Source organism: Leuciscus leuciscus (genome assembly GCF_965113295.1).
Source record: "Leuciscus leuciscus genome assembly, chromosome: 18".
Classification (NCBI taxonomy): domain Eukaryota; kingdom Metazoa; phylum Chordata; class Actinopteri; order Cypriniformes; family Leuciscidae; genus Leuciscus; species Leuciscus leuciscus.
The window spans coordinates 9,075,482-9,092,935 of NC_138742.1; the positions used below are offsets into that span (position 1 = coordinate 9,075,482).

Here is a 17,454-nt window from a genome sequence, read left to right on the forward strand (position 1 = left end):
CAACACACACTGAACGAAATTTGGTGTAGGATTTACTTTGAAACGATGTTTACTCGGGAATTGCTAGTCAATTTTAACAAATAGTTACAAAGAAACAGCAAGTAACAGTGAATTAAACAGGACATTTTAAGTAGAAAGACTGAAAAAGTATTTTCTTGTAAAATGGACTCTAATAATAAATAATAAAAACATTATTTACATTTTGATTGTATTGCTCAAAAGTTGTTTCTTTTTGGTAACAACTTTGTATCGAATTTTTCTCCTAAAATTCCCTACAAATAGACACAAATGAGACAATTGACATACAATGAGATATAAAGCTGTAACATGAATGTGGATAAAGTTTGGAATAATTATATGTTTTTGTAAGAAGTCTCTTCTGCTCACCAAGGTTGCATTTATTTTAATCAAAAATAAAGTAAAACTGTAATATTGTGAAATGTTATTACAACTGTTTTCTATTATAATGCATTTTGATACAAAGCTGAATTTTCAGCATCATTACTCCAGTCTTCAGTGTCACATGATCTTTCAGAAATCATTCTAATATGCTGATTTGCTGCACAATTATCAATTATTATTGGTCCTCATTATTAATATTTTCATTATTATAATTTTTCAAAACAGTTTTTGCTGCTTAATATTTTTGTGGGAATTGTGATACATTTTTTCAGGATTTTTTTGATAAATAGACAGTTAAAAACTTGAAATATGAATCTTTTGTAACATTATAAATGTCTTTACTGTCACTTTTGATTACTTTAATGTGACATTGCTGAGTAAAATTAATGAATCTCTTAAAAAAAATTACCCTGACATTTTTAATGGTAGTGTATCACAATTTCCAAAGCAGCCATAATAACTGTTTTTAACATTGATAATACAATTAAAAATGTTTCTTGAGCAATAAATCAGCATATTAGAATGATTTCTGAAGGATCATGTGACACTGAAGACTGGAGTAATGATGCTGAAATTCATGACAGGGATAAATGACATTTTACAATATATTTAATTAGAAAACCGTTTTACATTTTAATAACATTTCACAATATTACCATTTTACTGTATTTTTGATCAGATAAATGCAGCCTTGGTGAGCATAAGAGACTTAATTATTCCAAACTTTGAGTCAGTAGTGTATACATTTAATATCAGAAGAGTTTGATGAGAAGTGTTTGAGTTCATAATGAGACTTTGGATTGCAGACTGTATCTTGGCAACTTTGAGCAGAGTTTGAATCAGTCTCTTCTGAAACTCTAAAGGAGACATATATACGTGAACTCTCTCATTCAGCGCTGTACTTGTATTAAACTCTTCCCAGTGGAATCACTTCCGCCTGAAGCTTTCGATGTCTCCTTGAGCTTATGCTGGTCTATCATTAAGCACATGTGATGGCTGAAGTGTTAGCTCGGCTGACAGCATATCATTCCTCCACTCAGAGATAATCAATAGAAATGACCTGAACTGAGGAGGTTGTTGTGGTAAGGACCTCCCATGATGATTCACCTCTCAGATTGAGCGGAGAGTTGAGAGCATTGAGTGTGCTGCTGAAACAGGGGCCATTATTGTGAGCGGTAAGTGTGAATATGAATGCTAAGCACATCAGTTGGACATGCTCAGATGCTTACGCAACAGCTTGCGTCATCGTCGAAATGCTCTGGTGGGACATCTGAGAGCACTGGATGAGACGCTTCTAGTGTGAATGTTTTGCGTGAATTTGTGCATCTGCTCTACTTACAACCTCTTGTTTAATAATGAAGCAGTACCACAGACTGAATGTAATGTATTTTGTTGCATTGGTTGTTTTAACTATTTTATTTTGGGTATATGGCCTTGACTTGATGTTTCTTTCTTGCTCTAAAGCTCCACTATTGTTTTGTCATTCAGGACTTTGCATATGACGACCCAAAGTTGGAGTTCAACGTGGATGCGCCCGACGGATTGGTGATGGAGGGCTATCTGTTCAAGAGGGCCAGTAACGCCTTCAAAACATGGAACCGGTAGGTCGAACCTGGTTAAGAAGATATTCAGGATTGGATGGAAACTAAATTAAATTTGTGCTACGTTTACACGACAACATTGTAGTAAAAACGGAAAAGTTTTTCCTTTGCATTTTCACGAACACATGACAATGTTGTCAAAATGATATACGCTGTATTATTCATGCCGGGCCAGTAGTTGGCGATGTGACTTTGTAAAGAAACACTACACGCCTATAGACTGAACACGCAATATGCATGCACATGACGTCACCGTTTTCACAAATTCACGTTTTTGTAGTTAACGGATATTGTTTTGTTTCACTTTGAATCCCGTTTTCAAAAGTTAGCATTTTCAGGCCTGCTGTCGTGTAAATGAACGGCCAAAACACATAAAAAGTTTTCCGTTTTAAGTTAAAAACGGCGTCGCCGCTGTCGCGTAATCGACCCCTTAATCAGTTCATTAAATTTATTGTGATTAATTAGCCATTGTAAAACCCATATTGCTGAATCTGAATAGCCATGGTTTGCTTTTGGTTGGGGTTTAGGTAAGCAAAGCAACAATATACAATAAAAACATTGTAATTATTTAGCTATGCACTTGATAATCACAAAAATCTTCCCTTATACCGATTATTATTTTTGGGCTATATTTCGGCATCACAACATTATTGTTATAAAGAATGAAAGATGGATATTCATTTTGAGATTTACTAAGGATGGCGTTTAACAGCGTTATTAAATTATTTGTTTATTTATGAAATAAGTGTTATTAAATTATTTTAATAACAGTAACCCTAACCGTAAATACCGTTGATGCATACAGTAGTTGATGCATAAACCGTTGATGCATAGTTTTTAAAGATTCACTTTAAGGGAGTTACATAAGAGTAAAGGTTATCTAAAAGTAAGTGAGCATGCACAATTAAATATGCAATATCATAATCCAATAAATTAAACCAATTAAAAATCAGGAGATAATTGATATGCTTCTGAGATATTATTATATATAGTATAATAATTTTAGCCTGGCTCCGCCCACCTACGTACTTCCGCTCAGTTTTCATTTTCCTTCAGTACTCCGTCTGGGTTTGCGGTATATTTGTGGGTTTTCTCCGGCCAAATTTGTACCGGTCCAATCAGCGAACAGAGGGAGTGGCTGAGAACGATGACGTTGAGGTCGTGCGCTAGTTTGAGCTGTAGGGTTACGTCACTACCAAACGTTAGTGATTGGTTATGGCAGATCCAGAGCTTTAAACTTCAACAGAATACCCGTCTTCAAGGAAGTTAACGCATGTCAATGGAGAGTGGCCAGACTCTCTGTACAAATGAAATGTACGAGAGTCTGGTAGGACCAGGCTATAATAATTTAGCCTTATTTAGTATTTTTTAAACCTAGCTTGCTCGGTCTCAGCAATTTAATGTATAAAAACAAGTAATTAGTAACTAATACAGTGTGTGTGTGTCTGTCTGTGTGTGTGTTTTCTCTTATTTCAGGCGATGGTTCTCCATCCAAAACGGCCAGTTGGTTTATCAGAAGAAACTAAAGGTAAGTTAAATTCAGCATTCAGTAACTGGACATAGAAGTCCCAGCAGTTCAGACAGATGATCTGTCATAGAGTAGGAGTTGGGAGCGTGTCTGTGGATCAGCAGAATTCTTCAGCTCAGAATCAATGATGGTCAATCTTCACCTCATCGGTCACTGAGCTACACTTAGATACAGTATTACTAGTCCAGCCAGGCAGCATATCTCTAAAGCACTCAGTCTTTTTGAAGATAACAAACTCATTCCCAGACAAATCAATGCTTTTCATCTGTATATTCCTCTCGAAGTGCTTACTCAGGGTGCTTGCTTAAATTACTGTGACTCAGTGCTGTTTAATGCATTTCAGAGGGGAATAGGTTCATTAGAGCGCTTTTCTTTAAGTCAGCGTACTTGGTCTTTTCTACAGGATTCGCTGACGGTTGTTGTGGAGGACTTGAGACTGTGTTCTGTCAAACCTTGCGAGGACATCGAGAGGAGGTTCTGTTTTGAAGTCGTGTCTCCCACCAAGTGAGTCCTCGACCAGTTCCTGTTTAGCGAAGCTTAGACTTGCATTACTACTAGTAGTAATTGTTTCCTATGGATGTATATTGTAGGAGCTGCATGTTACAGGCCGAGTCAGAGAAACTTCGGCAGGCCTGGATCCAGGCGGTCCAAGCCAGCATCGCCTCAGCGTACAGGGAGAGTCCAGACAATTATTATATTGAGGTTTGTACAGTCTACATGTTGATAAAGAAGCATAAATCCGTTTGCGTTATGAAAATAGTGACAAAATCACTTTTTTGTGTTTTGAAATTATTTCTTGAAATAGATAGATAATCATTAGACTACAACAAAAAACATAGTACTATATTTTTTTATAATAATATCCATTATTATTATTATTAAAATAACAATTATTTTCATCAACATTATAATTTTATTTATGCAAAATTGTTTTGATAGAAATGTTTTAATAATAATAATAATAATTATTATTATTATTATTAAATGTTGTGTATACTTTTGTCCAATCATGGTAACAGTTGTAATGTAAAAATCTAAATATATTTGTAAAAAAAAAAAAATATATATATATATATATATATACTTTAGTAAATTATTTTAAAGTACTATACCATTTAAAGACTTTTGTAAACCTTTCTAATGAACACAAACAAATCAATAAATCATTGTTTTGTTGAAAGGGACAGTTGAAAAGAACTGATTGACATAAATGATTGAAGCTGATATGTGTCGTTTCCCCCCCAGTAACTCTGAGCTCGTGTGTGTGTGTGTGTGTGTGTGTGTCTCCAGCGTTTGGACCGCACCGCCTCCCCGTCCATCAGCAGTATAGACTCTGCAAATGAGGCCCGAGAGCGCAGTGGACGGGGCGAGAGCATTCTCCTGCGTATCCTGTGTCTGCCGGGGAACCAGCAGTGCTGTGACTGTGGCCAGGCCGACCCCCGCTGGGCCAGCATCAATCTGGGCGTCCTGCTCTGCATCGAGTGCTCCGGCATTCACAGGTTAGCCATGAAACTGATCATAACGGATGATCACTATACCTGTGAAGTCTGAGTTCAGTTTATCCCGTGACCAGCCACTGTAAACATCTTGGTCAGGTTTCCTAATTGGATTAGGTCAGATTTGATTCTCTGGTTAGTCCGAGGCGAGCCAGTGAGGAGTGACCGTAGGGTTGACAGGACAAGAGAGAAGGTCAGCGACTGCTGTTTCTTTCCTGTAGGCAGACAGCGCTAAATATAGAAAAATATTATTATTATTATTATTATTATTATATATTATATTATTATTATTATTATTATTCATCCATTTCAATAAACAATTTTGCGTAAATTGCTAATACTACTACTATTAATAATAATAATAATTCTGAATATAATAATGAATAATTATTATTATTATTTTCCAACTCTCGCATAAATTGCTAATACTACTACTAATTATTATTATGAATATAATAAATAAACATTGTTAATAATAATTATATTGTTCATTATTATTAATAATATTATTAACAATTTATTGTTAATAATATTATACTACTACCTACTACTAATATATTGTTAATATTAATGTTAATATATTATTATTATTAGCATTATTATTACTCAACCATTTCTATCATAAAACAATTTTGCGCAAATTGCTAATACTACTACTACTAATAATAATAATAATGATAATTATTATAATTGTTAATATACTTCTACTACTAATATAAATAATAACTCATTTTTTAACCATTTCCACCACAAAACAAATTGCTACTAATAATAATTATTGTAAATATTAATGTTAATAACGCTATTATTATTATTATTATTATTATTATAATCAATATTAATGTTATTGCTTTTTGGTTCAAAACATGAGCTATACTGGCTGTTGATGCATGCAACCCTGTCTGGACTGTCTTATGAATATTCATGCTTTCCCTGACGCCACACCTCTCACACCGAGCTCACATCAGACGTTTGCTCCAGACAATGTGGCAAACCATCACACAATCTTCACCCGTTCTAACTTGGTTGCCTGGAAACGCGCTGATCTGGTGGGCAGAACACACATTTGCATGACAGTGTGGGCCGTCCCGGTGCTGCTCTCCTCAGCTCGAGTGGGAAACATCTTGCTCGAACTGTTAGTGAATGGTGGGAGTTTGACGCCCTCTGAGAACTTCGGCACTCAGAAACTTTCTGTCAAGTAAACTTTGCAGTTAGAAACTAGCAAATATGTTATTTTTTTATAACCTATAGAATATTGATTATTTGTGTCCAATAACAGATCTGCAAAACATATATTTATTTATAAATATATTTATATTTCATATAAAAATATAACATATTTTTAATTATTGTTTTATTTCTGCGTTTTGACACAATAATAATCATTAGAATACGAGAAATAAGGAATACAAATAATAATGAATAATAATAAAAACTACCATGATTATCATCATCTGTTAATGCAATTTATATGCAAAATTGTTTAATTATAATAATGAATAACAACAACGATTATTATCATCATCACCAGCATTTATGTGGTTTTATGTATAAAAATTATAATAATAACCATAATTATCATCAATGTAATGTATGCTAAATTGTTGTTATAATAATAATAATAAGAAGGAATAATAACAACAACTATCAATATCATCATCATTGTTCATCATCATCATATTTATCCAGTGTTATTTATGCAAAATTGTTTATTAATATAATGAATAATAGAAACAACAACCATCATCATTATTTACGCAATTTTTTTAAAATAAAAAAAACATTATTATTATTCAACCATTTCTATCACAAAACAATAATGAATAAGTAAAATTGCATAAATAACAACAACGATGAAGGTGATGATTGTATTTATGCAGAGTTGTTTTGCAGTAAAAAAATAATTGCAAATGCATTTTCATCTTTCGGCAAAGACAATCCCAAAGTGCAATGTGACCGGCATCCAAGATGGCGGACAGAACTGAGAGAAATTTTGTGTATGCTTTATATTTCATCCAGGAATGAAAAGAATAGACAACAGTTCATTCTAATTAAAATGTAACAGTATTTGCAGTATTTGTGTATAGGTGTTGTAACACAAACCACCAAAATAAATGTTTTCAACCAATATTTTTCCTTCTTTTCACAGGAGTTTGGGAGTACACTGTTCAAAGGTCCGTTCTCTCACCCTGGACTCATGGGAACCGGAGTTACTGAAGGTCTGCTCAAATATCCAGATTGTTCTCCTCTTAATCTCTCTTGGATGACCTTTCACTGTGACGTGAGCAAACATGCTCTGACAATAACTTCTGTCTGTTCTGTCGTAAACACAGCTGATGTGTGAACTAGGAAACAGCATCATCAACCACATCTATGAGGGGAGCTGTGAAGAGCAGGGCCTGAAGAAACCGGGACCCAGCAGCTCCAGGTGAGGGACGAGGGACATGGGGAAAAAAGTGGCTCTTTATTAGTCAGGCTGAATGTTGAATGTTCAGTTGCTGCCTCGATTTTTCAGGCAAGAAAAGGAGGCCTGGATCAAAGCGAAGTATGTGGAGAAGAAGTTCCTGAAGAAGATGATGAATGGCGAAGTTGTGGTTAACGGCGGGAGGAAATCCGAGCGCCGATGGAACACCAGGAAATGCAGGAGACATAACAGCGCCACCACCGTCCCCAAACCACACCGGAAATACAGACAGGATCCAGGCAGTGCTTCTCCTGCAACACTTTCCTCAGGTAATCAATACTTTTTTTATTATTATTATTATTGACTGTTTAATAAAGTACCATGGTTGTATCATGTTTTTTGACAATTCAGTGCTTGATAATACCATGGTATTGTGTGAACTGTGAAGTGCTTTGGCGTATATACCATGGTAAATGTATATGGAAATCATTCAGTGTTATTGTATTACCGTCTGAGATCATCAGTGAACGATGGAATCGTCAGTTTATGTGTTAAATTATAAGTTTACTTTTTACTTTTTTTTTTCAGCAACTGCTGCCCTGGAGAGAAAGTTCAGACGGGAATCCCTCTTTTGCCCAGATGAGTTGGACACTCTTTTCTCCTATTTTGACACTGGTTCTGGGCCACGCAGTAAGTATTATATTCTGTCTAATGGAATTATACTTTAAACTTTTTGTTAGTTTTTTTCTTTGTTCAGTTTTTTGCTTTGTCTTGCATTTTAATTTGCTTCGTTTATTGTATGCTTTTATTGTTTTGTTTTGTTACTTTGTTTTGATTTTCTTTGTTTTGTGTTTGCTTTTGCTGTTTTCTGTTTTGCCTTGCATGTTGATTTGCTTTGTTTATTGTTTACTTTTGAGGATTTACTTTTGTTTTTGCTTTGTTTTAATTTGCTTAATTTTTTGTATAATTTTGTTGTTTTGTTTTTCGTTTACTTTTATTTTGTTTTGCTTTGTTTTTGTTTACTTTTATTACTTTTGTTTTAATTTTTGTATACTTTTGTTGTTTTGTGTTATGTTTAGTTTTTGCTTTGATTAAATTTTTTTTATTTGTACTTTTGTTGTTTTATATTTTGTTTGGCTTTTGTTTTATTTTGCTTTGTTTTGCTACGAATTCCACTTTGGAATTAATTTAATTAAGTTTGTTTAATTAAAAAAAATTAAACTCATTTAAAGTTTTGTTTTTTGTTTTGTTTCTGCTTTTTAATTTACTTCACTTTTTGTATACTTCTGTTATTTTGTTTTGCTTTTTGTTTTTTGATTACTTTTATTTTGTATTTTGTTTTTGCTTTGCATTTTGCTTTGATTTATTATTTGAGTTGTACTTTTGTTGTTTTATATTTTGTTTTGCTTTGCATTTTGTTGTTTTTTCTTTTCTTTTGTTTTCTTTTACTTTGCTTTGTGCTTTTCTTTTACACTTTTGCTTTGTTTCTTTATTTTTGTGTGTAATTTTATATCGTTGAATAACTGTGACGCATAGATTCATCACGTTTGCTGTCAGTGCTTGTTGGGCGGTATTGTAATGCGCCCGTGGTGGGCTTGTGTTGGTCCTGCAGGTCTGAGCAGTGACAGTGGGTTAGGTGGCAGTACTGACGGCAGCACTGACGTCTTGGTGTTTGAGTCTGTGGTGGACAGTGTCACAGAAGAGGGTGAGTCAACCACTGTGTGACGGTGTTAACCAAGTCTTCATATTCCATACTGACTGTTGACAATGTGTTTTTGTAATGTTCAGAATGTGAGGTTTCTGAAGACTCAAGCAATGAGGCTGAACTTGAGCCGGAGGCGTCGGATCCAGAGGATTTGAGAGAACTGGATCCCGGGGCGTTACTCTATAAGGCTTGTCAGGCGCGCAATCTGCCCATCATGGCTGAAGCTCTGGCACATGGGGCTGACGTCAACTCGGTCAATGAGGAGGACGAGGGGAAAAGCCCCCTTATTCAGGCTGTGATTGGAGTGAGTCAGTCCAAAAATATCCAGATGCATTGCTTACACATATTAACAGTGATCTAAATAAGAAGTGAAGGTAACTTTAATGGCATGTTAAATAACCATGATCCATTTTGAGGTTTTAAAGCCCTAATCCTCAGTTTTTTTACATCCAGGGTTCCTTGATAGCCTGTGAGTTTCTGCTCCAAAATGCTGCAGATGTCAACCAAAGAGATCAGAGAGGGAGAGGCCCGCTGCATCACGCCACATACTTGGGTCATACTGGGTGAGGGCACTTCACTTGCTGCTGTCTTAAGGCCCCGATATACTCATGCTCTTTTTTGTTCTTCGCTTACGGATAAAATTAAGTTTAAAAAAACGTGAGCAGAGATTTACTGTTAGCGAACATCCCACGCCACCCACACTGCTGAGAGCGGCGTTTAGATATGTAAATATGTGCTGCACGCTTTCCTCTCAATAACAAAATACACACAACAAATGTAAAAAAAAATTGTATAAAGCTTGAGAAAAGCATCTGATCATAGCAACGTGGATATGTTTGCACATGCTCTGCAATTCGGCACGTCACGTTTATTTATATAGCACTTTATACAATAGATTGCTTAAAATCAAGCAGTTGTCAGTTTGTCAGTGTCTCATTTCATCAGAAGTACAACATTTTCTACTATAAAGCAGCTCTCCAGTGTGTTAATGTTTTCACTTGTGGACTTCTGACCTCGACAGACTGAACAGGAGAAATTAACCAGAAAAGATTTCCACGTGAAATAAGGCGGAGCCTCCGCGACCGCGCACACATACTTGTTACGTAATCGACGCGGACCAATGGTAGAACAAAGGTGTCTACCAGCCGTAGCAAACTTTTCCAGAAAGTTCACTTTGGCAAGCTGTTTCGAACTCTTAAAACGAACTTCGTTTTGGCCCACGTCACAGAAGTACGTTCTTCAATTTTGCTTGAATCAAATCCCTTAAAAATAAAGGTTCTTTATCGCCATCAATGGTTCCAAAAAGAACCTTTAACATCCATGGAACCTTTCCACTGCACAAAAGTTGCTTTATAGTTGAATAGGGTTCTTCAGATGATTCAAATGTTCTTCAGACTAAAAAGGGTTATTTTAAGAACTGTCCACTGAAAGGTTCTTTGAGGAACCAAAATGGTTCTTCTATGGCATCACTTGGAAAATCCTGAGTGCAATATTCCCTCTATGAATCTATTTTACTTAATGGAACAACCACAATACAAGTGTTACATCATTTTTACTCAGTAGCTGAATACCCTACATTCATGTCCTGTTCTGTGATGTCTTAAATGGCAGCATCATTATACTTTTAATACATACCATTGTACTGAATATATTTACCATATTCATGCACTGTGGTATTTACATGGTAAATATTTCAAAGAATACCATGGTTTTACCATTAGGACATTTACATGGAATGATACATGGCTTAAAAAAAAATGGTTTTGTCATGATAAGATGCTAAACTTTTCTGCAAGTGTGTTTACTTGACCTTCTGCTGTTTTATTTCCAGTCAAGTGTGTTTGTTCCTGAAACGAGGAGCGACCCAGAACGATGGTGATGAGGATGGACAGGACCCGCTGAGCATAGCAGTTCAAGCTGCTAACGCTGACATAGTTACTCTGTAAGTTTATAAAGTTCCTATGTACCAGTATGTGCTTCTGTACGTTATACTCAGTACACTATTGGTCAAAAGTTTGGGGTCAGTAAGATTATTTTTGGTCACACTTTAGATTAGGGTCCAATTCTTACTATTAACTAAGACTTTTGCCTCGGTAAACTGCTACTGCTTATTAATAATTAGTAAGGTAGTTGTTAATTTTAGGTATTGGTACAATTAATATGTAAATGTAGAATATGGTCATGCAGAATAATGCATTTATTATGCTTTATAAGTACTAATAAACAGCCAATATCCTAGTTATATGAAATCATTTTATTTGTTCCCAAATTTCGACTCCAATTTAATGGTTAAATTTAATTTAATTTAATTTTAATTTAATAATAAAATTTAATTAAACCATTAAAATGGAATCCATAAAAAATGGTTTAAAATTGTTTTAATAAAAAGCATGTCTAATTTAGATTTTTTTAATATATATTTTTTTTTTTTTTCAGAAATTCTGTTTTATTTTTTCTGGCAATCAATTTTTGCGGATTAATATTCACAAACACTAGTCTATATCACGATTTGATTTAAGTGTACTGACCTGATTTTTATTTATTCATCAAAAAAAATAATTTTATTTAAATTTTCATTATTCATTTATTTAATTAGTTTTTATGACTGGATTCTGCGATTCCATCCACGTTTTCCGCATCTCAGAAAATCATAGGGCCCTAGCATGCTAATAAGCAACTAGTTAATGGTGAGAATTTGACCCTAAAAGAAAGAAAGAAATTAATACTTTTATTCAACATTAAATTGATCAAAAGTGACTGTAAAAAAACATTTATAATGTTGCAAAATATTTTTATTTCAAATAAATATATATATTTATCAAACAATCCTGAAAAAGTTAATCACGGTTTCCACAAAAATATTAAGCAGCACAACTGTTTTCAACATTGCTAATAATATTTTACAGTTTTTACCGAATTTTTTGATCAAATAAATACAGCCTCGGTGAGCATAAAATTATTTTGTTCAATAACATTAAAAAAATCTTACCAACCCCAAAGTTTTGAATGGTAGTGTATATAAGAAATTATACAAAGTTTGATTCCAAATCAAACCTCTCTTTTGTTTCTCCTCTCTTTTTCTCTCTGGACAGGTTACGTCTAGCACGTATGAACGAGGAGATGCGCGAGTCTGAGGGTCCGTTCGGTCAGCCAGGTCAATATTCTAGCAGCAGTCCCACAGAGCAGCAGTATAAGAAATGCATACAAGAGTTTATCTGTCTCAACATAGCAGAGTGCTAGAGAGCCCAGCGTAGCGCTTTTCCCATCATTCCCAACAACACCTGCCATGCGTTTTTCTGTCCAGATTCCAGCTAAACCAGCTTTAAATGGTTTCTAGCTGGTCAGAGTTGGCCAGTACCCGGTCCAAGCTGGTTTAGGTGGTTAATCAGACAAAACTTTCAATTTAACCTAGTAGACCATCTTGCTCAAACTGGTTCCAGCTGGTTAACCATATCCCACAACAGAACTTGTTAACCACTTCACATCACATTTCGAAGTTAGTCACGTGATTGACTGGCCACCATAGTTCGGCCTAGCAAACAGTGGTGCTACTCCTGTGGGTTAGATAATTGTGGTGGTTTTGGTCAAATACCAGTTACACAAAGCTTTGCGTCCAAAATCGCATACTCTCTTGAGTAGGTACTTATTCTGAATAAGTAATTATTTCACGACCGCTAAAAAACTACATTCTATGTAGTACGTGTGTAGTTTCAATGTAATCCAGACTAACTACATTCGCCATGTTGTCATTATCATGTGACCTACCAGCGTCAGTCGCTACACTGCCATTCACAAATCCTCTCCCGTGGCCTCATGGGATAGTAAAGTGTCCATCTTATGCACACTTCAGAATCTCACCGGAAGTCATCCGGGTACTTTTCGCCCACTCTTTTATGAGTACTTATGAGTACTTTTGTCACATTCTGTTTTTCGCCTACTGTATAGTAGGGAAGTATGCGATTTCGGATGCAGCCACAGACTATTGCACTTTCACTCATCACTTACACTTCTACAGTATTATACAGTATGTTAGGCAGCGGTCTATCTATTCTAACAGTGTTTTAGAGGCATTTTTGTACACATGGTTTAAACCGATCGGCCTCTTAAAAACTGATTTGTGCTTGCAAACGCATGAGGGAGAGTGAGTGGGATCAAAAACTGTGATTTATTATATGTCATAAATGTATAAAGTGTCTAATCTACTAACTGAAAACGTGATTTTGTCGACTTTAATGCCACTGTTATGCACTTTTTATTAACTCCACTGTCGTTTTTGTTTGCTTTTTATGGTAGAAAATGCCTCAAATGGGATTTTTATGCTTTTACGAGTATCACCCAGAGCAATAGTGCAATGATACAATGATTTTTTTTTTGTTTTTGTATTGTGGTAACAGATTGTATTTTTGTAACTTCATATACTTGTGAATTTCACAGTTCACAACCAAACTCCAGTTCAGACACCAAAAAACAAAATTGCCAATTTATTTACTGGGTTGTAAAATAAAAGAGTACCGATTAACAATACACTACCATTCAGAAGTTTGGGGTTAGTATGATTTCGTAATATCTTTTATGCTTAACAGGGCTATATTTATTTGATGAAAAATTCAGAAAAAAACTGTAAAATTGTGAAATATTATTACAATTTAACATAACTGTTTTCTATTTTAATAAATTTGAAAATGTAATTTATTCCTGTGATCAAAGCTGAATTTTCAGCATCATTTCTCCAGTCACATGATCCTTCAGAAATCCTTCTAATATGCTGATTTGCTGCTCAAGAAACATTCCTTATTATTATCAATGTTGAAAACAGTTGTGCTGCTTCATATTTTTAGGGAAACATACTTTTTTCAAGATTCTTTGAATATAATGTTAAAAAAACGGCATTTCGAAATCTTTTGTAACATAATAATGCCTTAAATCTTACTGACCCCAAACTTTTGAGCAGTAGCGCATGTTATTGTATAATGCAGTAGTTTTATTTGTGTTTGTTAATCTTCAGTGCATTGATTGCTGTTGCTCTGGTCTGTTTGGTTTCCTGCTGCTTTTTGCCCTTCATGAATCTGTGTGCGAATGAAATCTCATAATACAGTCTCAATTTCCAAACTTCTGCTTTATAATGGAGTGGATACTATAAAGCATGAGCATATCTAACTATTGGACGACATTGTAAGCGAGTTAACGTGTGATGTCATGTATATTTATTCCCGGCAGTCCTAACTGAGACGTGTTCTCATGGTGTTTTGATTATGTAAAACTCGGATGTGTTACCATCACTTTAACTCAAGATCTCAACCAAAGACCACAGACATGTTAGTGTATAAGGACCCCTTTTCCCAAAGCAATCAAAAACATAGCACTTGTTGGGAGAAAATTCATTTGTAAATGTGTTATTTGTAGTTTGTGAACAGGCTAGATTTACTGTAAAGTTGTTCCCCGAAATGTACCGAGTGAAAGGTCACTGGTTGGTGTGTGTCGTCTTCGTCTCGCTGGCCAATGAAATCGTAGCACTTTCTGTTTATCGTTTTGTGAATATCGAATCAGTATGACTCCTGAAGCAGCGAAAAACTGAACAACCAAAAGCATAATTTTATTAAAAGTAAATAAAATAATGCACCAATACCATATAAAAAGATTGATTTCTAGATGGTGGCTGTAGCACATAACTTCTTCTACTGCTTGCTTTCATATTTCTGCTTTTTTTTTTTTTTTATGTCGGTGTCATGCTGCGATTTTTGTAAAAAAAAAAAAAAAATGTCTGAATATTGTATAACTAAAGATTCTTGTGTAAATTAGAACCTCTGCAACTTCTTTTTTTTGCTCTTTTTTTTCTTTCTTCCCTTTTATCTGTCATTTCCTTCTAAACCGAAAAGAATCATGACAATAAATGAAAACGTGAATGAAGTACTAACTGCTTGTGCTTGGCTTTTCTTCTTCTGCCTCTTTCTTCTGTCTGCTGAGTTATTATACAACTGTCTGCATTAACGCAACTCACTCATCAACCCAGGTTTGCTGCTGTAAGGTTTTGAGGAAATTACTTTTTTCTTCTTGGATCTTTGTATGATTTTTTTGAACACTCAAGATTTGTTCTTATGTTTGGGGCCTTAGAGACCCTGATAATTTACATGTAAAAATAATCATAATATTTTTTAAATTAACATTTTCTGCACAGAATTTTTTTTATTACTTTTGATTATCAATGTTGAAAATGGTTGTGCTGCTTAATAATTGTGTGGAAATTATACTTTTTTTTGTTCAAAAGCAAAGCATTTATTTGAAAACAAATTTTTTTAACAATGTAAAAGTCTGTTACTGTCAGTTTTGATCAATTAAATGCATCCTTGCATTAAAAAAAAAAAAGAATTATTAATTTAAAAAAATCTTAATGATCCCAAAATCTTAAACAATAGTGTATGTCATATTATTACGAATCGTTGACAAACAAAGCAAACAAAAACTTTTGTCTATATATATATATATATATAGATGCCAATTCAATTGATTGCATTAACTGTTTTAATAGAATATTTTTTTAATAAATATTTAAGTACCACATAAAATGATTTAGTTTGTACCTCGGTTTGTAAAAACAGAAAAGGCAACAAACGTGTTGACAGAAATGCACAACAGGCAGGCCATGACATGGTTGTCCCATAGACTTCTATTATAAGTTTATAAAATTCAACAGAACTCAACTTCTTTTTAAACAGAAATATCTCTTTAAATGGTTCTCCTGCAAACACTAGTCAGTACGCATGAGTACCCGTCCTGGGAAGACAGGGACAGTCTCCTCGTTGTAAATCAAGCATGTGAAATTCACACAGTTTGGCAGTGTGTTCAAACCCACCCTTTTGTCCCCTCTAAAGTTTCAGTTGTTGTCATGGTTATAAGACGATACAAAGACCCTATATGGCACAAAGATCTGGAGAAGGTTCATCTTGATGGGGGGGCTTTACAGTGTCGTTTCTGTCCCTTAATTCTAAAGTGCATTAAAATGTGCTGAAAACACTTATTGTACTAGACTTATTCGCCTTGCTTATACTTTGCCTGCTTTTGCATTAGTAAAGTAGGCCTAGTAGTAAACTAAACTTCTAACTTAAGATAACTATTGCTATAAGCTTGTTTCCACCGCAGAATAAAAAAATAAAAGGTAATTGTGACTTTTTATCTCACAATTCTGACTTTTTTCACGCAATTACGAGTTTATATCTCACAATTCTTAGAAAAAAAGTCTGAATTTCGAGTTTATATCTTGCAAATGGGACTATATTTTTCACAATTCTGAGTTTATAATTCGCAATTCTGACTTTTTTATAACTCAACACTGATGTCTATGGTAGTAGCAAATAGAGCAAATCCCCGTTTGAAAGTAACATGGCGCTTCAAATAACGATTGTATCGTTACACCAGTAGGTGGCGATAAGTGACTGTAAAAAATGATTTGTCATTGAATCGTTCATTCAAGAGATTCGTTCAAAAACGCTGATTCATCCAGTAATAAAACAAGTGAAGTATTTGTACCTCTGGAGGTCGCATTTGTCGGCCGTGTACGTCATCACATTGTCTTATTTCAGAAAAGTAACCATTATATAATTGGCCGTTATTTCTTGTGAAGCATAAATTGTTGTAATTCCCTAATGACTTTGGAACGTAATGGTTACTTTACTGAAATGAGGCCGCCTCTATGACGTGCGCGGCCAACAAATCTTCGAAATGAGACACAGCTTGTGAGTGAGTCATTGAATCATTCATTCAAGAGATTTGTTCAAAAACGCTGATTCGTCCAGTAATGAAACAAGTGGAGTCTTCATGAGTGAGTCATTGAATCATTCATTCAAGAGATTTGTTCAAAAACGCTGATTCGTCCAGTAATGAAACAAGTGGAGTCTTCATGAGTGAGTCATTGAATCATTCATTCAAGAGATTTGTTCAAAAACGCTGATTCGTCCAGTAATGAAACAAGTGTCTTCATGAGTGAGTCATTGAATCATTCATTCAAACCAATAATAATAATAAAAACATTCTAATTAATTAAACATTTTCAAAAAGACTGCAGCAATTAATATTTTGTCAGAACCTCTAGTAAATTAAATGTAAAAAATCATGATTATCACTTTATCGTGCTGCTCTTACTTGCAAATCAGACTTTTTTTAACCGAATTGTGAGATATCAACTCGTAATTGCAAGTTATAAAGTCCAAACTCGCAATTGTGAGATTTAAAAAGTCACAATTTTCTTTTTTGTTTTCCGTGACTTTCATTCCGTTCACATTACAGCTGCATTTTAGGAGTTTTGTATAGTCAAAATTAACTGT

General features: G+C 34.5%; 1 protein-coding gene across 2 annotated transcripts in view; it reads left to right on the forward strand.

Annotated features, from left to right (window-relative positions):
* The window catches only part of acap3a (ArfGAP with coiled-coil, ankyrin repeat and PH domains 3a), a 68,053-nt gene that overhangs the window by 49,682 nt on the left and 917 nt on the right, over positions 1-17,454 (forward strand). Inside the window, exons 11-24 of one of the 2 annotated variants that reach the window (XM_082146182.1) lie at positions 1,891-2,003; positions 3,480-3,531; positions 3,935-4,035; positions 4,122-4,233; positions 4,822-5,030; positions 7,177-7,246; positions 7,361-7,455; positions 7,543-7,760; positions 8,020-8,121; positions 9,035-9,136; positions 9,220-9,440; positions 9,590-9,699; positions 10,968-11,078; positions 12,229-12,290. In XM_082146182.1, coding sequence (XP_082002308.1) covers positions 1,891-2,003; positions 3,480-3,531; positions 3,935-4,035; positions 4,122-4,233; positions 4,822-5,030; positions 7,177-7,246; positions 7,361-7,455; positions 7,543-7,760; positions 8,020-8,121; positions 9,035-9,136; positions 9,220-9,440; positions 9,590-9,699; positions 10,968-11,078; positions 12,229-12,290 — 1,678 coding nt within the window. The remainder of the gene's footprint in view (positions 1-1,890; positions 2,004-3,479; positions 3,532-3,934; positions 4,036-4,121; positions 4,234-4,821; positions 5,031-7,176; positions 7,247-7,360; positions 7,456-7,542; positions 7,761-8,019; positions 8,122-9,034; positions 9,137-9,219; positions 9,441-9,589; positions 9,700-10,967; positions 11,079-12,228; positions 12,291-17,454) is intronic. The other variant, XM_082146183.1, reaches the window with a different exon arrangement.